At 45.4% G+C, this 24,334-nt stretch overlaps 2 protein-coding genes across 8 annotated transcripts in view; both read left to right on the top strand.

Moving 5' to 3' along the window:
- The window catches only part of LOC118075975 (tRNA (32-2'-O)-methyltransferase regulator THADA-like), a 64,039-nt gene extending 49,565 nt beyond the window's left edge, over positions 1 to 14,474 (top strand). For 3 of the 6 annotated variants that reach the window (XM_060269406.1, XM_060269409.1, XM_060269411.1), the window contains 4 exons: positions 497 to 673; positions 978 to 1,256; positions 12,168 to 12,373; positions 13,044 to 14,473. In XM_060269406.1, the coding sequence (XP_060125389.1) occupies positions 497 to 673; positions 978 to 1,256; positions 12,168 to 12,373; positions 13,044 to 13,297 (916 nt within the window). In that variant the 3' untranslated portion in view covers positions 13,298 to 14,473. Of the gene's footprint in view, positions 1 to 496; positions 674 to 977; positions 1,257 to 12,167; positions 12,374 to 13,043 lie in introns of all 6 variants that reach the window. The other 3 variants (XM_060269408.1, XM_060269410.1, XM_060269407.1) reach the window with 2 other exon arrangements.
- Positions 14,475 to 16,457: 1,983 nt separating this feature from the next.
- LOC118076431 (uncharacterized) lies at positions 16,458 to 24,334 on the top strand. Of its 2 annotated transcripts, none has more exons than XM_035099189.2 (3): positions 16,458 to 17,332; positions 20,384 to 21,331; positions 23,069 to 24,334. In XM_035099189.2, exons 2-3 carry the CDS (start codon positions 20,392 to 20,394, stop codon positions 23,272 to 23,274), a joined length of 1,146 nt encoding a protein of 381 aa, XP_034955080.2. In that variant the 5' UTR covers positions 16,458 to 17,332; positions 20,384 to 20,391; the 3' UTR covers positions 23,275 to 24,334. The 2 variants fall into 2 exon arrangements, with proteins under 2 accessions (XP_034955080.2, XP_034955081.2); XM_035099190.2 differs by having other exon boundaries at positions 16,458 to 17,586.

Below are 24,334 nucleotides of genomic sequence, written 5' to 3'. Positions count from 1 at the left end.
GTGTCACTGTTTCTCGGCACAAAAATATACAGGTTCTCCTTGTTCCCAACATAAAAGTGCCCAAAGGCAAGGGTGGCATGGAACGAACTTGAGGGGTGGTTTGCTTTCAGTTTTCCGAAAATAACATACAGTCGTACCTTGGAAGTTGAACGAAATCCATTCCGGAAGTCTGTCCGACTTCCAAAATGTCCGGAAACCAAAGCGCGGCTTCCGATTGGCTGCAGGAAGCTCCTGCAGCCAATCGGAAACCGCGGAAGCCCCCCGTCGGACATTCGGCTTTCAAAAACAGTTCGCAAACCGGAACACTCGCTTCCGGGTTTCAATCGCTCGGGAGCCGATTTGTTCAAGCCCAAGGCGTTTGAGATCCAAGGTACGACTACTGGAAAAATGACCTCCTGGCATTGTAAGGGCCATATGCTGGAGACGGACACTTGGAAGTTAATTAGTGTCGGCCTTCTCTCTCGCTTATTACAAATGCTCTTTCCTCCTGGGACAGTACTGAGGATTATCCATTACTGGAAGAGTGGTGTGCAGCCATCGACCAGTGCAGCGACCCCCTGTCTTCAGAGGTGCTCAGAATGGCTGTGGCAAAGTCGCTGAGAACGTCTGGAGCCGATGTGCTTTGGAGAGCCAAAGAATCCTCCAGCTCATCCCTTCGTGCCCTGGCTGTACGGTACGTAGCTATGGGGCCAGCATCCTTGGGAAGCTGCCAGGGCACTGCCGACACCTCTCTGCCCTGCCTCTCCCAGCACCTGCATTTATTCCCCAAGCGACACCAGGGGGATTGATCTTCCTACCCATTTAGTTTCCCCCCACAATGAAAACTCTGACCCAGTATCGCTGTGGGGAATCAGAAGCCGTCTCAGGTCAGCTTTCTGTTCATTGCACAGGGCGGAGATCTTTTGAGACCTCGCCTTCCTGCCGCCCCCGCAAAATCGATTTTGTTCTGATTTGAATTTCACTGCCTGATTTCACAGCCTGGTTGGTGTGGCCGTTCGCCTGCTTCAGGACGAAGACCAGCAAGTGAGGCACGAGGCTTCCATCTTTGCCAGCCTTGTGGCGCAACGGCGGCAGGTGGCCTCGGGGCTCCCCCCTCAAAGCGGCTGCATCTTGCTTCAGAGCAACAAGGGCCTGGTTCTCCTGTTGCAGTGCCTGCTGGAGAAGTTTGGGGATTGCCCAGAAGCCTTTGCAACTCTGGTGTGTCACCTTCCCTCCACGGACCTCGGAGACGCCTTGACAGAGTTAGAAGCCAAAGGGTGAGGAACAGAAGGGGCCACGGAGCTGGAAGGGGGTATAGAGAAATTTGTTGCAAACAAGGAACGTGGGTGTCACACGTGCGATGGAAGAATAAAATGAAGACATGATTCGCACTGACCAGCAGAGCCCTCCGGAGTCAGTGCGAATCATTCCCGCCTCCACTCCTCGGCTCATTTTTATTGCAATAGGAGAACGCGTCACAGAATTTAAACGCTCCAATTACAATTCATCTAACTTTCCCCAGCCCTTCCCAAAGGTTCCCACATGGCAGGAAGGGGAGCTGCAGAGAATTCTCATGAGGCTGGGAGAAGGACGATCTCCTATCTACATATCTATCAGCACTACAAAAGAGCATGCATACTTGTTAACAGGAAAGAGGAGCAGTAAAAATTCCTGAAGGGATTAGGCTGGAAGACAGCAGAAAACCAGGTTTTACTACCTCCGGAAAGCAGGATGTTTTAAGGAATGCAAGTGGTACTTTTCCTGCCTGCACCAAATGGTTTAGAGTCCAGGCATCCCCAAACTGCGGCCCTCCAGATGTTTTAGCCTACAACTCCCATGATTCCTAGCTAACAGGACCACTAGTCAGGGATTATGGGAATTGTAGTCCAAAACATCTGGAGGGCCGAAGTTTGGGGATGCCTGATATATTCTATGACCCAGGTGGAAGGAGTCTGATATGGTGAATTATTAATTCAAAATCATCATCCTCAACCACACACATCTGATCATAAATCTATGATTTATTTCAATAAATACCCTGGGATGCTACAAGGAAGAAGTTGCTTTGTTCTAAATTAGACCAGTTGGTCCATTCAGCACAATATTGTCCACCCTGGTGGGTAGCAGCTCTACAGAGTTTGGGGCAAGTGCTGGGACCCCACAACGCTTCTGGTGAATGGCAGTTAGTTAATAATCAAACCACCACCACAAAGACTTCCATATGTTATTGGACTACAGTTTTCATCACCCCTGATCATTGGCTGTACTGCTGAGATTGATGGGAGTCCAACGACATCTGGAAGGCACTGAGTTAGGGAAGGCTGCTCTGGAGTCTCACCCAGTGAATTTCTTTGTTATCTTGCTAGGGATTTGCTAAGGAAAGCTGTATAGCTCAGTTGTAGAGCACCCGCTTTGCATGCCAAAGATCTCAGGTTAGACTCCCCGGACTCTCTAGGAAGAGCAGAAGATCTTAAATGAGAACTTTATTTAAGTTCTCATTTAAGAAAAAAACCTGAAGCCTTCCTCCTAGGTATAATGCCACCAGAAATCAAAAATGAAATTAGACCCCTTTTTATGTACACGACAGTAGCAGCCAGGATCTTGATTGCAAGAAACTGGAAAAGTAATAAAACACCTCCGATAAATGAGTGGCAGGTCCAAATGATAGAATATCTGCAACTGGCCATGATGGCAGGGAGAGTCAGAGGTTATCCAAAACAGAAAGTACAGAAAGAATGGGAAATCTTTAAAGAATAGCTGGGAAACTATTTACAGGTAGGTTGCCGTGTCGGTCTGACTTAGTCGAAACGAAATAAAAAAATTCCTCCCAGAAGCACCTTAGAGACCAACTGAGTTTGTCATTGGTATGAGCTTTCGTGTTGTTATAAGAATTTTGAGGTCATATATATATATAATAATTGTTCATAAAACATGTACATGAATGTACAGAAACATGTCTGAAGCAGCACAGGAAAACAGGCCTGACTGACACCATTTCGACTCTCTCTGACCAGGTGTTCCTCTGCAAGGAAGAAGTGGGGTGGGGGGAACCTTCTCATTGTCTCAGGAATTAAAGTGATAATCCCTGGCATCCTGATACCTGACTGCCAGACAAAAGGGTGTGATTAACTTGGCTGGGAAACAGGGAAATGTAAATATCTCTCAATTTTGTTGATTAGGTTCTGGGGGCAGGGGGCAGGGTCCAGGGTGCTCAGATTACTGCCACCAGACCTCCCCTTTCATGATGTACCTATGATGAATCTAGGGAGGGGGGGGTCTTGGGCTACACCCCTTCTGTGACATATGGATGATGCTTCTGGGGGGTGGGCTGAAACCAATTTCAAATCTCTTTTTAAGGACAAGACATCTTTGTTTGAGGTTCCTTCCTTGTTCTCCTGTGTGAGAGGAAGGACCCTGTTGCAACAGCAAAAATAAAAGTGCCTTGCTTCGCACGTCCTGGTTTGGTCTCTGTTATTTGGTGGGCAGGAGACGCTTAAACTTTGTCTGCTTGCCAGGATACCTGGACTCTTCCTGGGTCGAGGATCCACTTAATTCTAGGGCCGTGTAGCTCTGCAAAATTTTTACAACAGTTTGGCGACCACGAAGGGACCCAGTTTTGCCTTGAGCTCCGGGTTCACTGAGGAAGGGGAGCCCAGCGCGCCCTTGCCTCTTTTGCAGGGGGGTAAACCAACCTCAGGACCCGAGGCACTTGGTAGTAATTGAGAGTCCAAGCGGGACCCCCAGGACAAAGCAACGTTTAAAGGGACAAGGCTGTTTTTTTTTTTAGGAACCAGTTGGAAGCTGGAGACAACGGGATTCGACTGAAAGGATCGGTCGTGAGTATTAAAAGGGGACACCTTGGGTGAGCTAAGAACCACAGCAACTAAAAATCTATTTCTCCACTTGGACTATCCTTTTCTACTCTCCTCTTTGGACCTTAGTTGCAGCAAGGCTGCCAGGCACAGTTACAAGGTAGAACTGAGGTCCAGGGCAACAGTCTTTACGTTAAACGCAGAGCTCAGAAAGACTGCCCCAGCTCCCTTCTGCCAAACTGAGCAGAAGTCTGAGCAAACTGTCGCTTTTCTACCAATCTGGGAATCTGGCTATCCCAGCTCTGTTTCCTATTCCTCTGCTCTTAATCTTCGGGTGAAGACGCCCCCCTGCCACGGCGACCCTTGTTGGGTAGGACCCGTGACCAGGGAATGCAAGTGCGCCTGTTCCTTTCTACTCTGTATTCCTCAGTTCCGACCTGACATTGCGTAGGCAAGCGTTCAGTAGGATCTGAGTCTAGTGTGTAAGAGGCAGGGAAGTTGCTGTGGAACCCTCAGGCAATTGATGACCAGTGGGAGGGTTCCAATAGGGTTTTAGCTGCACCAGGCCGCCTAGTAGTTAGTGCACGCGAACGGCAGGCAGGAACACCACTAGGACGTGGGGGTGAGTCATAGACTCGGGAAGTTAAGAGTGTCCAGGAACAGGGTCGGGGACCCAGAACTGCAGTATAAAAAGACAGAAGTAAAATGGGTGCAACCCACTCTAAGGAATTCCTTTCCCAGACTCCCAACCGAGGCAAAGCACAACTGAGGCTTTGCTCCGGTAAGGACTTTGAGGATGAAAGTCCACTCCAATTCGTTCTCTTAAATTGGCATGAAATCCCCGGGGCGGACAAGCTTGAAGGGAACCAATTGCAAAAACTTTGTAAGAAAAAAAACATTGGGTCCGATTTACTATGGACCACCCAGATGAGGGGAAATGGCTACCAGGAGGTTCCTTTAACATACAGAGAATCTCCACTTTAAAATTGACCCTGGAAGACCAGTACCCCCTTCAGAATGTTTACACGTTACATGTTGTCTGTTACTGGGTATGTGTGATGTCTGTTAAGTGTATGTGCGTCTGATCCTTGTGTCTGCTATAGTTCATTGTTCCCCTTAAAGTAAATGAGAGATATAATCCAGGTTTAAGAAATTAGGGGTTTGTGTTTAAAATTTGGCCATGACACCCACAGACTGCCTTTTTTAAAGCATGCATAGTTTAAAATAATATAAAAATTAAGGCAAGCTTGCTTAAATAATCTTATGTAAGGGCTTGATCAACCCAAAAACATGGCAAATATTTAAAAGAGTGGAGGTAGTGTGTAAAGGTTTGTTTTAAAGAGGCTGTAGAAGGCCATTTTTTCCTTTCCAAAAGTAAAAAGAGGGGGCAGGATGAAGGAAAATAAATGCTTGCTCAATGCCTTGAAAATATTTTAAACTTGAAAATGTTCACTTCATAAACTCCAGCTATAAGTGGATAAGAGATGTGCTCAAGGTTTAGAATGTTATGGGGTGTGTTTAAATTGGCTACAACATCCATAGACTGCCTTCTTAAGTGTGCATAGTTAAAACTGCCAACTTGTTTAAATTTCTAGTATAGAAACAATGTTGAACCGATCAATCTTAAACATTATAAATATGAGAATGAGGTGTGCAAATGTTTGTTATTGAGAGAGGCTCCAAAGGGGAGTCTTTCTCCAAGTGACTAGATGAATATTGACTAAAGGAAAATTGAACAGCTATTCCAATAAAGGTGATTTGTTTGTCAAAGGTAGAGCTTCCATAGCCAGGAATTGTCTATCTGAGTCTAGTTTTAACTTCAATTGTGTTGGACAGAAGGGTTATTGTTGGGCTCCTAATATCAGTCTCTTAAGGAAAAAACTCATCTGCTAAAGGGTTCTGTATAAAGTTGGTATTTTCATTCAAATCTTGTGAATCCTGTATCTTAGAGGGTTAGACTAAATGACCTCAGGGTCCCTTCTAACCCCCATTTTAGAGCTATGTGAAAGGCAATGTGTCTGATGTGGTGATGGGTTGAAATTCAGCCCAGCTCTGCTTTCTGGCAAGGAAAGATTATTGGTTTTCAGAGTTGGAACAAGAGTGTAATTGTTGTTTTTATGGAGTGATTATATAAGTTTTTATCACTTTCTCTATTAAGGTTTAAAGTTTAAGCACATATGAAAGTCTTCAACATTTCCCAATCTGTTTGTGAACTCACAATATTTAAGGTCTGTGTCACAAGGGAGCCATGTGCTCTGTATGTAATGTTTCACCATGTGACTATGGAATATGGTGTTCCTTCTAGGGAAATGTTATTAAAAGTAGAGGCTCCATAGCCAGCAAATGTCTATCTGAGTCACTTTAACCTTGATTCAAATGGACAGAATGGTTTTAGTAAGGAAGTAAATTCCCTCTTAAACTGTTTATCCAATCTTAAGGTTTGCTAAAGACTTCTATATAACGTTGGTACTTTTAATCTTCCCCTTCCTTATTTTTCCCTTAGTACACACGTGTGCTTCCGTGATAGGGCATAGCCTGTGTTTCCTTCCCAGTCAGGCGTCTGTACTCAAATGTATGTGTATCCTAAGGGCAGTGATAGTGTTGAGATCCCCATATTTCAGAAGGGGTGGACTAGATTACTCAAGCACTGAAAAGTGAGTTTAAACTCTGGTGGCTTAGTGAAATGACCTGAATTCAGTCAAGCATTACTCTTTGGTGGAGAAGGATGGAAAGATAGATTTTTAAAGTTTGGCATGAAGAGTTTGAGGTGCCATTCAGAAAGAGGTAGAGATGGTATATCATGCATTGAAAATGAATGTCTGGTGTTATTTTTTCCACCATATTGTCAGCTTTTTTTTTAACTGCAAAACTCCAGCCAACAGTTCAAGCACATACAAATTCATAATCAAGCAAAATGAGCCTTGACCATCCCTGTAAATAAAGGGCCAGAAAATTTTGTCTGGAATTGGTAAGGCTGAAAATCAATGAGAATGCAAAGGATTTTATGAATTCTGGCTCTATGACCATATTACCCATAGATAAGGGGGCAGAGAATTTAGTCTGCCATGGCTGTAATAAATTAATTAAAAACAAACAAACAAACGAAAACATTTGCAATTACGAATTCACCCCGAACCCTGTAGATAAAGGGGGCAAATCAAGATTTATTTTGCCTGGGGTATGAGATGTTTATATAGTACAGTAAACATGGCTAATTAGTGCCATGACTTCATTAAGGAGTTTAATTTGACCAAACTTTTCTTGCAGCTTTCTGGTAAAAATATTGGGTTGCCTGGATATTGAAGTTTTATATATTTAAAGTTTAAGATTTATAAGCCTGCTTCCTAAGCAGCAAGGAACAGGAAATAAGAGGTGTCAGAAATATCTCAGGACACAAAAGCTAAAGAAATGGATTTAAACTGACCAAAGAATTTAATTTCACCACTTTTGTTGCTGGTTTGGTGGAAGTGTAAATTGCTGGGTTTCTGTGTAAAATCTAACCCTATTTTAAAATCTACTCTTTCCCCTTCCCTTCCTTTATTCAGATGGTAATTTTGTCAAGAGGTGCAGCACTTTAAAAAAATTGGTACAATAGACTGCCGAATCATGAACTCTGTACATGCACAGAGGCTATGTCAGCTTGAAGAGGAAAATAGAGGAGAAAAAGGAGGTTTTAACTAAGGGGCGAAAAAGTTATAATCTGCTCATGAAATATTATTCAAATTTCTTAATGTAAAGCTTTGAACCACTGAGGGAAAACAACCTCATGTATGTTACTGGTCCATCAAAGTTAAATGGTTGCCAAGTTTCAAAATCTTAACATGCCAGATTCTTTCCACAGGTATAAATAGCAGAGTACTACTATAAGTCTGTCTCTTGAGTAGTTTATAAATTAATTAAGAGGTTCAAGGTTATGCTTTGCACATGAAACTTAAATTCAAATTTCCTCATGTAAAAATAAATAGATAAAGAACCATTGAGAACCATCAACTGTTTAGAAGCTGCCAATTCCAGTTCAACATGCAAAACTCTGTACATTTTAGGAACATTTCCTGACTGATTTTCACATGAAATAATTTTCCCTTTCCAGCAGGATGCTGAGATTCAGGGTGCAGAAATTCTTTCAGGACCTTAATGCAAAATTATCTCCCAATGGAGGGGGGGGACGCCACCTAAACAAGCCCCCTCCACACTTGGAAATTCATAGAAAATTGCTGTCTACCAGTTGACAGACTATGCAAACAAAAGGCTCCATTTCTTTCCTAGCAGGTACTCAGGATGGATACTTATCTCTCATTTGCATTTCACCCCGAGGCATTACCCTATGTTAATATAACCCTCCCTTTTCTAATGTAGCAATGATTGAGTGTTTTGCCAATTTTTTTTCTTCCACAGCACAAAAAAGAAAAAAGAAAAAGTGAGGAGTGAGGAGATACAAACAGTAATTTCATTTCTCTTTGGCGCTTCTCTTTAGCTTATAAATAATCTGCTTCCATTTATTAAATCAGTTTTTCCATTATGTCTATGAAATTATTCTAACAATAACCAGGTATTGTTTTGTGACTGTATTTTGTCAGGTAGTCTTGCCTGAGTATTTCTTATTATGATGAATTTCAAAGCTTTTTCCGTTATTTTACCATTTTTCCATCTTAATTGGATATTTCACCTTCAGATCTTTAAGGTTCCTCTCCAATTTATAATGTCTTTGTATTATTTAATGATAATTCTTTTTAAAAAAAAAATCTGATATCTTTGTGTCAAGTCCAATTTCATTTGAAAAATTGTTGTGTGAGTGGTAATCTAAATTTTAGTGTTTTATTTTTGTATCTTTTTTTTGGTATTTCTACTTTTTCTTTCTGTACATACAAATGTAGCATCTAAGTCATTCTTTCCTGTAAATAATAATAATATTAATCCCTTTCAAACAAGATACGTGAACCTCAAAGAGAATTCAGAACCACATAAGGAAAATGTTAATAACTTATCGATTGTGTCCTAATTAACAAAATTTTTGTCCTTTGTTTCCTCCACAGCCAAACTAGGTGAAGTAAATTAAACTGACTGAGTGGACAATAACAGCAGTAATTAAATATGAATGATAATAGTAATATTTAAAATGAATAAAATGCTTAACTATGATCTTATATTCTTTGCAGCTTCCCAAGAAGAAATTTCTAGAATATTCTCCCCTTTCTTGACTTTATCATTATTATACTATTTATCATTATTATTTTTTAACTAATTATATCTTCAGACCCCAACCCCCTGCAGGCCTATTTTCAAAAGGATGTTTTACAGGAAACCAAATTGACATTTTATCTCTTTGATCACAACCTAAGAAGGAGGACCTAGAAAGCTATAACGTTTCAGCAAGGTTTAGAAGTGCTGTTATAGAAGTACTGTTAACTTCCTCCCAGTGACTCGAAGGCAGACAAGAAAACCCCCTTGTTGGAGATACATGCAAAAGCAGCAAGAATTATCCCAAGTTCACCTGATTGCCTCAAGATATACAAGTGGCGTATAATTAATAATTTGAAGGTTTTGTGCATTATGTGTTATATAGGAACACTGAAATGTGTCAAATGACTTTGGGACAAAGGGGGAAAGTGAATTGCAAGGACATTCTCTCTCCTTGACCTCAAGACTCTGTGCCCTAGGATTTAAAAGCAGCCGGAATTGTCTCAAGATCATGATGGCCTCAAGACATACAACTGATATATGATTATGTTTTATGTTGTGTGATATTCGACAGAAACATTGAACTATGTCTGACAGTATGTTATTTCCACAAGGAGGGGGGGGTGAACCAATTTTGTGTTTAATTGTTTTTTTTATGTTAATGTATAGTGTCCCAATGATTTTTGTTGTATTATTGTATGCCTTTTAAAGGATCAGGATATTGCATAGTCCAGTATTTAGATTAGATCAACTTATGACCACGTTTTCTTGTCCCACCTGGCACTCTGCAGTGTGCCAGCCTTCTTACACAATTTTAGATTGTTTTAAATCATTTTACCAAGAATAAGCCCCAAGATCCATGAAACACCAGATAAATGAAGGTATTTATGTCTTGATTTAACAGGAATGATCCCTTTTAGAGTTAAATTTGACTAATTTGGACATGTTTTATGGGGCTGTATAAATTCTAATTGGGTCAGTTCTAATTGGGCAAGTGTATCCAAGGTGCAAGTAGCTTTCTTCCTTTAAGAGCAACTGGGCAACTCCCTACAGTGCAAGGCCAGAGCCTATAATAATAAAGGCCCATAGGAAGCCCAAGGCAAAGGCATCTCTCTCATGACATGTCCAAACCTGTGGCAGCTATGGGGGGTGCCAGGCGACATGGTCAATATGAAAGCCCTAAGGGGATTCACCAGGGATTGTTGCTGTTGTGCCACGATGGAGGTGTGCAACCAGAGGAGAGCTAGCTTTTGACACCTGAGACACACACAAAAAAGACAGAAACAAAGCAGAATGTATTTTTCAGTCTTTGCTGAACCTTCCTCATAACTCTAAAGCATAAACCACTACCGAGAAAATGCTTATCACAAAGTGCTAGAATGTCACAAGTAATTTTAGTAACAAACTGCACTTTCCAGTCAATATTGGTGGACCATCCTGTTAAGTGTAATACATAGACCATTTTTGAGAAATGCTTCTCCCAAAGTACTAAAACAACACATCTGGTTATTCTTTTGTGGGGCAACAATTTTTAAGAAAAATTATAGCCCCAAATGGGGGATATTGTTATAAGAATTTTGAGGTCATATATATATATAATAATTGTTCATAAAACATGTACATGAATGTACAGAAACATGTCTGAAGCAGCACAGGAAAACAGGCCTGACTGACACCATTTCGACTCTCTCTGACCAGGTGTTCCTCTGCAAGGAAGAAGTGGGGTGGGGGGAACCTTCTCATTGTCTCAGGAATTAAAGTGATAATCCCTGGCATCCTGATACCTGACTGCCAGACAAAAGGGTGTGATTAACTTGGCTGGGAAACAGGGAAATGTAAATATCTCTCAATTTTGTTGATTAGGTTCTGGGGGCAGGGGGCAGGGTCCAGGGTGCTCAGATTACTGCCACCAGACCTCCCCTTTCATGATGTACCTATGATGAATCTAGGGAGGGGGGGTCTTGGGCTACACCCCTTCTGTGACATATGGATGATGCTTCTGGGGGGTGGGCTGAAACCAATTTCAAATCTCTTTTTAAGGACAAGACATCTTTGTTTGAGGTTCCTTCCTTGTTCTCCTGTGTGAGAGGAAGGACCCTGTTGCAACAGCAAAAATAAAAGTGCCTTGCTTCGCACGTCCTGGTTTGGTCTCTGTTATTTGGTGGGCAGGAGACGCTTAAACTTTGTCTGCTTGCCAGGATACCTGGACTCTTCCTGGGTCGAGGATCCACTTAATTCTAGGGCCGTGTAGCTCTGCAAAATTTTTACAACAGTGTGCATGCACACTTCTTCAGATACCATGTGCTTGCACACGAAAGCTCATACCAATGACAAACTTACAGTAGTTGGTCTCTAACGTGCTACTGGAAGGGATTTTTTTATTTTGTTTGGGAAACTATTGTAGTAATAAACATCTGGCAGAACTAGAATGATTCTTGTAAAATAAGAAATATAATATTTTTTGTATCTGATGAAAAGTAATACAGTAATCTGGAACTGGGTGTGAAAAAATAATAGAAATAATAATTACAATGAGTCTAATCAGAAGTCAAATGTGTTTATTTTTTCCCCTTTTAATTCTTTCTCGTCCCGTTCCCCCCCCCCTCTTTCTCTCTACTTTCTTTTTTGGGGTCCTTTTTCTTTTTGATCTGCTAAGAAAGAGATAACGAGATAAAAGTTACATATGAAAATTTGAGTAAGTTAAAGTGATGCTCTGTAATTTTTCAACTATTGTTGAAGATGGTCAATTGTAATGAACTGATGTAGTTATTGTGGATTTTTTCTTATTGTTGAATGTTAAATAAAGTATAGTGGTGCCTCGCTTAACGAATGCCCTGCTTAACGAAATTTCCGCTTAACAAAAGGATTTTTCGAGCGGAGGTTGCCTCGCTAGACGAATTCGTTTTATGAAAAATTTGTCTAGTGAATCGCGGTTTCCCATAGGAATGCATTGAAATTCAATTAATGCGTTCCTATGGGCAAAAAAAAATTCAATGCATTCCTATGGGATTCGCTAGACGAATTTTTCGTTATAAGAAAAGACCCGTGGAACGAATTAAATTCGTCTAGCGAGGCACCACTGTATTCAAAGAACAACAAAAATAGGAAGAGCAGAAGAAACAAGTTATTTAGCTCGCTAAATCAAATACAGTGGCTTTTAATCACATCTCTCTCTCTCTCTCTCTCTCTCTTTTTCAGGGTCGTCAGTCTTTACAAAGAGGACGAGCCCAACGTTTACGCAGAACCAGTTATCCTTTCTCAAACGCTGCTGCCTTTTCTGCTCCAGCTGCTTGGCAGAGCATCCACCTCCCTGAAGCTTTGGGTACCGATGCAGCACTGGCTAAAAGCCACTGGGCCCGGAGTCTTTTCCAGCCTCCATCGCTGCAGGCTGTGGTGGAGCCAAGGTGGGTTTGAAACCTGCAGAGCAGTTGTTGTTGTTGTTGTTGTTTCAATTTATGTACCACCCTTCATCGCAAGATTTCGGGACGGTTCATAGAATAAAATACAAGATAAAACAGAAGTAAGTAAGTAATTAAAACAAAGACTACAAACCAGTCACGTTTAAAAAGCCATAGGATATTAATCAGCCGGGAACATTTTTGCCTGCCACCTAAAATATATATACCTGAAGGAGCGTCTCCACCCCTATCGTTCAGTCTACCTCTGAGGGCCTTCTGGTGGTTCCCTCACTGCGAGAAGTGAGGTTACAGGGAACCAGGCAGAGGGCCTTCTCAGTAGTGTCACCTAACCTATGGAACGCACTCCCATCAGATGTCGAGGAAATAAACAACTATCTGACTTTTAGAAGACACCTGAAGGCAGCCCTTTTTAGGGAAGCTTTTTATGTTTGATGCTTTATTATTATTATTATTATTATTAATCATATTCTGCTGGGAGCCACCCAGAGTGGCTGGGGAAACCCAGCCAAATAGGCGGGGTATTATTATTATTATTATTATTATTATTATTAATCATCATCATCAACCATGGGAATTGCCATCCAAAATGTCTTGAGGGCACTCGGTTGGGGAAGGGCAGGCCTCAGCGCTCAAACGTATCTCCTGCTTCTTTCAGCCGACAGTGCTTCTCTGCGCCTGAAGGCTCTGGGTTGTCCAAAAGTCCATGTTGCCATCGCAGCACTGCTGGTCAAGGCTGTCCTTGTGGCAAACATGCTGGAGGTCCTGGAAAAGACGAGTCACCCCAATGTCGAAGGGATTGACTTCACCGCCCAGAAGCTGAGATGTATGGCTTTGTCTACTCAGAAGCTGCTGACTCAACATGGAATGACTCTTGCAATCAACTTGGAGACAGGGCAGGAGTCATTCTGATTTATTTCTTTAGTGACTCACTAAGGGCTTTTTTTAAATAATAAAAAATCCATAAAGGAGAAAGAGGCTGCTACTTGGGAGATCACCATTGCATCCTCTTACCCAAAACAGAGGGACTTGCTGCCCCAAAATGCAAATTTCCATTGATGCAGGCCTCTTCCAAATGGCCAAATGGAATAGCTTTCCTTCCACCTAAATATGTTTTGGAGGTTTCTCAAGATGAAAGGCTTGCATGTCAGAGCTCAGCTCTAAGAAGCAATTGGGCAGGAGGTGGGAAGTCAAGCCAGGAAAGACCAGGCAACAGACAGGAAGTCTCTATGGCTCTTCCTGTTGAGGCCAATCAGTAGCCTTGGTGGGTGGAATCACGCCAGTGCCTAGCGATCCTCTGCTAGAGGCAGGGAGAACTGTTGGTGCTCCAGATGTATCGATGAACTACAACTCCAGCCCCAGCAAGCATGACCAATGGCCAGCCATGATGGGAGTTGTAGTTCAGCAACATCTGAGGGTGGGCAAAAGTTTCTCCTTCCCTGCCCTAAAGAGTGTTGACTTCCCCCAGGCAAACATGCTTCCAAGGTAAGGAGGACAGCCTGCAACTTAACAGTCTGCACTATTGTGGGGTAGATTTTTACTGTGAATCCAGCTCAGTTTTTTCTCTCTCAGCTGGCTGCATTTTACTGCATCCGTTTTCAAGGCTCGCTTCTTTGCTCTTGTTCTAAGGAGCTAAAGATCCCGCTAGAGGGCTGAGGAAAATAAACTTGCCAAGCGGAATATGAACAAAATGAGCTTGTACCAGATTTTCTCATTTTAATAGAGGGGGATTTTTTAAAAGGAAGGAAAGAACGAACGAACATGAATGTTGTTAATTCCTGCGAATTGATTCGCGTGTGTGTGTGTGGTTTTCAGTCAGTTAAGAATGGAGACATGACGTGGTCATCATAACTTATTGGCTCCCAGTCCGTTTCCAAGCACAATTCAAAGTGTTGGTGCCGACCTTTAAAGCAGGGGTCTCCAAATTAAGTCCCGGGGGCCGGATGCGGCCCAATCACCTTCTAAATCCGGCCCGCGGACAGTCGGGGAATCAGCATGTTTTTACATGAGTAGAATGTGTCCTTTTATTTAAAATGCATCTCTGAGTTATTTGTGGGGCACAGGAATTCGTTCATTCCCCCGCCCAAAAAAAAAAAAATAGTCCGGCCCCCCACAAGGTCTGAGGGACAGTGGACTGGCCCCCTGCTGAAAAAGTTTGCTGACTCCTGCTTTAAAGCCCTAAACGGCCTCAGCCCAGTATACCTGAAGGAGCATCTCCACCCCCCATTGCTCACTGAGGTCCAGCTCTGAGAGCCTTCTAGCGGTTCCCTCACTGCAAGAAGTGAGGTTACAGGGAACGAGGCAGAGGGCCTTTTTGGTAATGGCACCCTCCCTGTGGAACACCCTCCCATCAGATGTCAAGGAAATAAACAACTCTCTGACTTCTAGAAGACATCTAAAGGCAGCCCTGTTTAGGGAAGTTTTTAATGTTTGATGTTTTGTTGTGTTTTTAATATCCTGTTGGGAGCCACCCAGAGTGGCTGGGGAGACCCGCCCAGATGGGGGGGGGGGTATAAGAAATATATTATTATTATTATTATTATTATTATTATTATTATTATTATTCTGTGAAAAATTCACAAACATATGGAGTCCGTCTTGTGGAATGCTCTGCCAATGGAGATTCAGCAGGAGCCTTCTGTTTCAACTTTTAAATGCCTGCTAGAAAAAAAATCTACCCGTCAGGCTTCCGCAGGCAATTCGGAACACACCTTTCCATAACAGCTGGTTTTCCATTTTCCTATACTTATTACTGGATGGGTGCTTTACAATGGTTCAGGTCCTACTTGGATGGCCGTTTCTAGAGGGCGATAATTGGGGAGTGCTCTTCGGCCCCCATGGAACCTTCAATGTGTGGTTCCTTAAGGTTCAATTTTATCCCCCATGCTGTTCAACATACATAAAACCGCAAAGTGGGGTTGTCCGGAGTTTTGGAGCACGTTGTCAGCAATATGGTGATGACACACAGAGCTCCACTTCTCCTTTACATCTGCAGGTACGGCAGTGGAAGTGCTGTACCGGTGTCTTGCCTCGATAATGGACTGGATTATTTAGCCAACAAACTGAAGCTCAATCCAGATAAGACTGAAGCACTGCTAGTGGGTGGTTCCCTAGACCAGATGGATAGGAGGTTGCCTGCTCTTGATTGGTCACGTAGCTTGCAAGTGCTCCTGGATCCTTTGCTGTCACTTGAGGCTCAGGTGCCCTCAGTGGCCCGGAGTGCCTTCCATCCGTTTCAGCTGGTGGCCCGACTGCGCCCCCTATCTGGACAAGGTTAGCCTGACTTCTCTCTATGCTTTGGTAACCTCTAGGTTAAATTGCTGCAGTGCCTTACCATAGAACTGTAGAAGACGGAAGGGACCTCAAGGGGCATCTAGTCCAACCTCCAGTTAGTGCAGAATTAAGCAGCCAGGGTGCTCACTGGGGCAAGACGGTTTGACACCAATCCCGGCCCAACTGGACTGGCTACCAATCAGTTTCCAGGGCCCATTCAAAGTGCTGGTTTTGACCTAGAAAGCCTTAACGTTGTGATCCACCCTGAGATCTTCGGATTTTAAAAATTAAATAAATAAATAAAACAGCTGAGGGCTGCAATACCTCAAGGATGGCCACTCCCAATATAAACTTTACCCAGACCCTGGGATCATAATCTGAGGCCCTTCTCTGTGTGCCTCCAAAGGGCAGCAAAACAAGAACAGGGCCTTTTATGCAGTGGCTCCCCGTTTGTGGAATGCTCTCCCCAGGGAGGCTTACCTGGAGCCTTCATTATATATCTTTAGGTGCCAGGAAAAAGCATTCCTCTTCTTCCAGGCTTCAGCTAACTAAACCATCTATGGCCTTTTAAACTCGGTTTGGGGGGGGGGAGGTTTATTATTTTTTCCTACTACGTTACCTATTTTTGTGACTTTATATCATAAACCACCCTGTGATCCTCTGACGAAGGGCAGCGTAGAAATTTAATAACCAGCTAACTGGTTTTACAACCATATGGCTGTTGCAAACCACTCTGATATTTTTATGAACAGAAATATGCAAATATTTGTTTTTTAAAAATTATTAAATAGCCTTTAAAAAAAAGAACACCAAACCTTGCAAGCATGAACACACTGAGCCTACTTTCCCGGGTTGTTGTGGGGATTAAATGGCTCCTTGGTGTAAAAAAAAAAAAGTGGGGCGTAAATGCAAAATAAACAAGCAAACTAAAGATTCATTCCTTTCATTGGTTCTACTGTGGACAGAGCTCAGTTGCATGCACCCCGATGGGTCTACTCTAGGCTAGACACTTTTATTTATTAAGGCTCCAGCGAACTGGCTGGGGTCAGTTCCACGTCGGCCAGGCGGTGAAGATCCCGCGCCTTGAGCAGAGGAGGGTTAACCCGGATTTGCCTGCCCCCTTTGCAGAAGGAGTCCCAAAGGCGGGTCTTGGCCGCTGCGTCCGCACTGCGCTCCTATCGCGCACGGGCGAAGCCTTGCGCGCTCCTGCGCTCGGAGCCGCCTCTCTCCTCCGCCGCCTCCTCGCCCTTCTCGGACCAAAAAGGTGGGAGAGAGGAAATACCATAGAGCGAGAAAATCTAAGGGAAGTACCGCGTGGCTTTCTCCGGAGCCATTTCCTCTCCCTCCTCCCTCTCCCCCCTCTGTATTATTATTTGCATGGTTTGTTGCTATCATTGCTTTTGCTATCAAAAACTACCGGAACGGGGTCCCCCTCCTCGCCATCGGTGGTGGCATCAGCACTTTGCACATGCTCAGGGGGCGCTGCATTTAGCTCTAGAAGTTGCGGTTGGTAGGAAGTGGTCAGAAAGGAAGCGGGTGGGTTGCTTTTTTATGTGCGTGTTTGGCTCTACACACAACACAAAGACACGCAACGCCCCTTGTTCCTCGCTTTGGCGCGTGTGATGAGGACGAAGGAGACGTGAGAGCCCCAAAACCCAGCGGGCAGGGGAGGCGGTAAGTTGCAGCCTTTTCTTCCTTGCTAATGTAATTCGCTTAAAAAATCGTTTTTAACGATTTCTTTTTTAAAGCGATCAGGGCGCTCTCGAGACATCAGTGTAACAAAATCACAGTTGGGCAAACCGCAGTGCTGGGAAGTGAGCGTAAAAGGCCAGCAAAACAGCCAGCGGGGAGAACCACGCAACTGAACATACGTGTGAAACTAGCTTGTGAAAAGTTACGGGTCCCAGAGAAGAAGGAATTGCTCAGAGGTAGAGCATCTGATTTGCACGCAGAAGGTCCCAGGCACCAGCACTTTGCACATGCTCAGGGGGCGCTTCCCTTTAGCTCCAGAAGTTGCGGTTGGTAGGTTCAATCCAGGAGATGCTGAGTCGCTGGAGAGCTGCTGCCGGTCATTGTGGGCAATACTGAGTTAGATTAACCTTCAGTAGAAGGCAGATTACTAGATTCATAAAGGAGAGGCAGTGTGGTGCAGTGGTTAGTGTGTTGGACCAGGGCCTGGGAGATCAGGGTTCAAATCCTCCACTTGGGTGATCTTGGGGTACTTGCTATCCTGATGTATCTCAAAGGGTGTTGTGGGGCGTTAAATGAGGGGGAGAACCATGTGCTCTAGCTCCCCCCTATTTTGCTTTTCGGGGAGTAGTTAAGTTCATTGGGACTCCGGACAGAGTGAGGGCGAGATTGGAACAGATATTGTGGGGTGAAAGAAGCATTCGATGCTAACATTTCCTGTTTTGTTAGTTAACTTACTAATACATCTAAAGCATGTGACCCACCCCCCCACCCCCCAAAAAAGAATTCTGGGAACTGTAGTTTAAGGGCAATTTTTTAAAACAGCAGGGGTATTTTTTAAAAAATCATTATTGTATGATTTCCCCTAAAAAAATTCACAACAAAACAGTAAAGGAAGGAACAACTTAGAACAGGTGAAGGAGCAAGTATCGTAAAATCATACCAAATGAAGTGGGGCATATAATGGAAAATCAAGCAATATTGAGCATTGCACTGAACCTAAGCTAAAGACTGATATAAGAATTAGAGACCCCAGGTGCATATTGTGATTTGAATGTTTTAAAATGTGTTGTTTTAATTGCATTTAACCTCTTAGATGGAATGATCTGAGAAAAGGTTTTCTTTCCGTGCAAGAATCTTGTGGGCCTGCAATTTTTACAACCCTTTGCTCTCTAGCCCATAAACAAGAGATTTTATCTATCCCTGGGAATGCATAAACAGATGGCCCAAAGAGTCTTAAAGAGGTTGTTCTTAAGTCTCTCGAGAGTTAGCTCTCCTGAAAGGTAGATGGAAGAAATGTCAATCAAGACTGATCATGGGCTAAGTTGCCATGGTAATGGGCATCCGATACCTAAATTGGGCAAATGGCCTGAGCATTTCTGGCCACCTCAAGATGGGGAAGCTGAAAGCAGAAAGATGCCATACATGTTTTTTAATCCCATGACCTGTAACCATTTTTTTAAAAATACACGTAAGACGGATGCTTTATGTTGTGAGACTGTTTTGATGTTTTATGGCTCTTTGGGTGCTCTGCCTATCCTATATAATAAAGTCCCTGTGTCTCTGTGTCCAGTCCCTGTGTCCGCGCTACTGCGCATGTGCCCCACGGACACAGGGATTGGACGCAGAGACTGCACACACACACACACACACTCCCCACCCCTCTGCCTACTGTTTACCTGTGGCCGCCAACCGCCGCTCCCGGCTGCTCCCCCCGGCGACCAGCAGCCAGCGGGCGTTGCGCACACACGTGCGTTCTCTCCCCCCACCCCACCCCGGCTGCTCCACTTTGACCTTTCGGTCTCCGAAGCCCCGTCTCATGCTGGAGGTGTGCGGCGAGGCGGCGGGGGAGAGAAGCGCCCCTCCCCCCCGCCGCCTTGCCGCGCACCGCCGGCATGGGACGGTGCTTCCTCGGCGAATGCAAGCAGGCGGGCTGTCTGCCTGCTTGCCTTCGCCGAGGAAGCCGAAGCGGCAGCGGGCGCCGAGGGAAGCTGGCTTTGGATTAGCGGCGGCAGCGGGAAGAAGGGGAATTCCTCCCCTTCTTCCCGCCGCCGCCAAGCCAGTCCCCGAGCCGAAGTGCGGCGCGGCGGGGGCTTTTCGCCGTTTGCCTTCCCGGAGCCAAGGGGGAGGCAAACGGCGAAAAGCCCCCGCTGCGCTGCACTTCGGCTCCGTCCCCCCGCACGCTTTGGCCTGGGGAAGTAGGCAGGGAGACGACAACAGCCCGGGAAGCTGCGGGCTGTTGCCGTCTCCCTGCCTGCTTCCCCGAGCCGAAGATCGGTGGCCGCTGTTTGCCGGGGTTGACAAGCCCCGGCAAGCAGCGCCCACCGATCTTCGTGTCCCAGGGCTTCCCCTCTGTTCCCGCCCGGCTAGCACCCGTTTACTTAATGGGCTGAATGACACTACGGTAGTACTGTATAATCTGCCTTCGAATTCTACTTGGGGAAGACACTTGGCTTGAGGTTCGGTTAAAACACCCAGGTTAATTTGAGCTCTGCCCTGTTGCAATAGGATAAAGTACTGGGTCCCTATTAGGATGCTGGGCCCACCTCTTTATTCCTTGGCTCCTAGGGATGCAGGTGGCGCTGTGGTTTAAACCACTGAGCCTCTTGGGCTTGCCGATCGGAAGGTCGGTGGTTCGAATCCCCATGAGGGGGTGAGCTCCCGTTGTTCGGTCCCTGCTCCTGCCAACCTAGCAGTTCAAAAGCACACCAGTGCAAGTAGATAAATAGGTACCGCTGTGGTGAGAAGGTAAACAGCATTTCTGTGCGCTCTGGCTTCCATCACGGTGTCCCGTTGCGCCAGAAGTGGTTTAGTCCTGCTGGCCACATGACCTGGAAAGCTTTCTGCGGACAAACGCCGGCTCCCTCGGCCTGAAAGCGAGATGAGCGCCGCAACCCCATAGTCACCTTTGACTAGACTTAACCGCCCAGGGGTCTTTTACCTTTTAACCTTTGCCTCCTTGGCACCTCCCCACACACACTCTCCACTCAGGCCATTTTCAATATACCAAGATTCTGCTTGTCGTTTGAACTGCAGGAGCCAACATGGCAACAGCCAAGGTGAAGAGGATCAAGTTTTCTGACGAGGAGAAGTTCCTGATCCTGGAAGGATTTGCTCTCCGCAAGGACATCCTGATCCCAAAGAGCCGCCGCTACAGCAACACCGCTGCCCGCCAACGGGCCTGGGAGGAGATCGCCGCAGCTGTCAACTCTCTGAATCCTCTCATTCAGCGCACGCCGCAAGAGATCCTCAAGAAGTGGAAAAACATGGTGGTGGACGCCCGCAAGGGTCTAAGAATGGAGAAGCACCCTCTGCTGCAGAGGCAACCCCGGGAACGCCTCTTCCGTGATATCATCGCTCTCCTCAATAAAACGGACACCACGCTCCCTGAACCGTTGCTTTACGGTCCTGACTTGAGAGCTGAGTCTCCGGGCAGCTCCAGAGGAGACGCATCGCCGACAATCCGTGCCGAGGTGCTCTCAGGCTCGCCTTGCCTGTCGTATCTCCGCAGCGACAGCCACTACCGGCAGCCTTGCCGGATTGAGGCTTCCGCAAACCCCAAAGCCAATGGAGGATCGCCACAGGCAGATTTACTGAGGCAGAACTTTGCCAGCCTCTCGCAGTCCGGGGAGGGGCTCGAACAACATGCAGAGGGGGCTCGAGAGAGAGAGGAGGAGGAGACATTGGTGGAGCCCTGCAAGGGGGTCTCGTTGAGCTACGTTCATCACTCTGACCAGCCGCACTGTGCACAAATCCCCAGGATGCTTTTGCCCCAAAGGGGGGAATCTGGGCAGTCCAGAGTTTGCAGAATGCCAGAACCTAGTACCTGCCCATCAGACTTCCCTTTGCCATGTAAGCTTGAGTGCCCTCTCAGCCCCGAGCTGGAATGTCCTTGTCTGGGAGCAGCCTGCAGCCCCTTGATTCAAAGCAGAGGCATTGGGAATTCCGGTGCCAAAGGCACCCCCTCCGCCCTCAATAATCACGGTGAGGATCAAATCAGGTTGAAATGCTTGCCTGTTTATTACAGGGCTAGGGAACCCTTTCCAGGCCAAGCGCACGGTGCAGAAGTGGGCAAAGGAATGCATGTAAAATTGACCTCTAATTTCTGCACACACTCACAGACCCCTGTCAATCTTCTGTTCAAGTGTAGAATCATAGAACTGTAGAGTGGAAAGGGACCCCGACGGTCAGCTAGTCCAACCCCTTGCAATGCAGGTGGCCTGTATGGGGACCGAACCTGCAACCTTGACGTGATATGCCTGGATAATGCAGTTGGTTGGAGCGTGGTGCAGATAATGCCAAGGTTGCAGGTTCGATCCCCGTATGCGACAGCTGCATAATTCCTGCATTGCAGGGAGTTGGATCAGATGATCCTCAGTGTCCCTTCCAACTCTGCAATCCTATGATTCTGTGATTTTTATTATTATCAGCACCATGCTCAAAGTGACTGAGCTAACTGCTAAATGCAAGTGTGGCAGAACCACATGGAAATAAAGACAAAGAAAGATAGCTTTTGACCAGCAAAGAGCCATGAGGGAGAAAGAGAGAGAATGAAGATCTCCTCCTCCCTCTCCAGGCCATTTTTATTATAATTAAGGTGGCACCCAAGATTCAAATGCTCCAATAAGATTCTAGTACAGTGAATAATTAACAAAGACTATCCTGAAATCCTACTCTCTTCTCACATTTCCCTGATTAACACTACAAAGCGTGTGAGCAGAAGCAGAAGCAGGAAATTGTAATGCAGTAAAACACACACAGGAACCTGTGAAAGATAGTAGATCTACATCAAAGGCACTTTGGATCTTTTATGGTAGGAAGGATGTTGACAAAGAGGAATGCAGGGTGCCCTTTTGCCAGATCTGAAGTAAATATGTGAGACAAATGCTTTAGCCAAATGGCTTGGGCCTGTTTACCACAAACTGCGAATTATTAAACATTGACCATGTTGCAAACCCTGCAGAATTCCAAAGGACAGACAGATAAGGCTAGAGAGCCTGAGGTTTGACATGCTATTTTAATGAATGCACTTATAGTCCACCTTTCCTTCAGCGAACCAAAGGTAACCTACAAGGTTCTCCCCGTCCTCATTTTATCTTCACAAACAGCCCTGTGAGGTAGGTTCAGCTGGGAAATGATGCCTGGCCCAAGGCCACTGAGCGTGCATTCGAACGTAGGGAATATTGTGTTTGTATTCCTGATTATAATACTAGTGCTCCTGTCTCGTTTTCAAATTTATTTCCTCCCCCCCCCCCGCGATTCCCCTGTCAAAACAGCAGGAAAGAATTGCGTGCCAGTTTACTGCCCCAAGTCTCGCCACTTTACCCCCGTGATTTTCCTGGCGAAATAGACTGCCCACAGATTCTTTCTGGAATCAAATAACCTGGAAACGAGCAATGGACATGCTATTTACCGTCAGGAGATTGAATACACTGCTGTGTGAGTGCAGCCCTGGTGAACTTTGTGCATGTACTGGCTTGAGACTGTGAAACCCATGATGCAGTGTGATCACGAGCGATAGGACACCTGCATTTGAGGGGGGGGGATCCATGATCTGTAAGTGAAGCAAGCAGTTATAAATATGAGTAAGTATGGGAGTACAGATGGGCTTAGTTGAAGTTTTGACTGTTTCGCCTAAGTTTCGCCTTGCTGGCATTTCAGACAAGTTGCCCTGGCTCTCTGCTTTAACCCTCTTTTTCTTGGGCTTCTGTTTACTTGCAGCTGAAGATTTGCATCCCGGCCAGAAGGGTTGTAGCACGCCAGCCGGAGGCCCACCCAGAGAGCTTTTGGAGAGGCAGAGCCAGCTGCAAACCGAGGTTCTAGAACTGCAGAAGGAGACCCTCCAGCTGCAGAAGGAAAAGATCCTGCTGGAGAAAGAGAAACTGTTGCTGGAAATCCTCAAGCTCCGCCGTGAGCTGGGCACATGAGAACAGTGTCTGAGAAGTTGTTCTCTGAATTTGAGCTTTCCACCAGGAACTTGATGCATCTCAGAGGGAAGGGAGGACTCGGAGCCAGACTCAGTGTGGGTGGGTGTGAAATCGTCACCATCATCACCATCACTGTGCCCTTGAGCATGCACTTTCTCATCACTAAGCGCCCACAAATCACCGATTGGCTTCTGGGCTTAGGAAAAGGGCGACTCCAATCTCTTTGCCCTTTCCATATATCCCATTTGGCCCTCCAGATGTTGAGGGAACACAACTCCCAACAGCAAGGGGTGATGGGAGTTGAAGTCCAGCCGCACCTAGACAACCACACATCTCCCGACGCTGCCATTTGTCAAGGAGACGCTCTACCGATTCAGAGCATCCTTCCTTTTCATTCACGTAAATGCTGAATTGTTGAAGTCGGCAAACATCAACATTCTCCTTTCTTACAAGGCCGGGGAACCCCGAGGGCCTCATTCCCCGTCTGGGAGGCCTTCCGAGGACCGTGTGATTGTGGGCGGAGCCAGAGGCAAAAGTGGGCGGAGCAACAGCTTCTCCTTCCACCTTGTGTTGCATCCTCCCTCCTGGGGAGCCTTCCGAGGACCGCACGGTGGGGGTGGGCGGGGCCAGAGGCAAGTGGGCAGGGCAACAGGTGCTCCTCTCACTTTGCATGGCAGGGACAGGAATCAATCATATGACATATAAATTTGTCATATGGATGCCCAATATGAATTACAGTATATGACTGAATATATTGAACTGATGTCGGATTGAATCACGAGTGATATGACGTTTATGGTTGTGGGTTGTGTCATTTAAGTTATTCTGCATTATATGTTTATAAATTAGTGATTGAGGTGATTCTGTGTTATAAGTTTATAAATTAGTGATTGATTATAGCAGCCGGTTATGCTTGTTGTATAATTACAGGAGCCAGGGGCAGATCAGTAATAACCTTACCTTCCAAGATCCGGACTGCAGAATCCGGGATCGGCAGCCATTTGACACCGGAAGTTGCGTCGATGTAACTTCCGGTGTCGCTCCGCCCATCTATGGGCAC

This window comes from Zootoca vivipara, chromosome 17 (genome assembly GCF_963506605.1).
Source record: "Zootoca vivipara chromosome 17, rZooViv1.1, whole genome shotgun sequence".
Classification (NCBI taxonomy): domain Eukaryota; kingdom Metazoa; phylum Chordata; class Lepidosauria; order Squamata; family Lacertidae; genus Zootoca; species Zootoca vivipara.
Note: the sequence above shows the minus strand (reverse complement) of the source record. Positions and strands in the feature narration are given on the sequence as shown.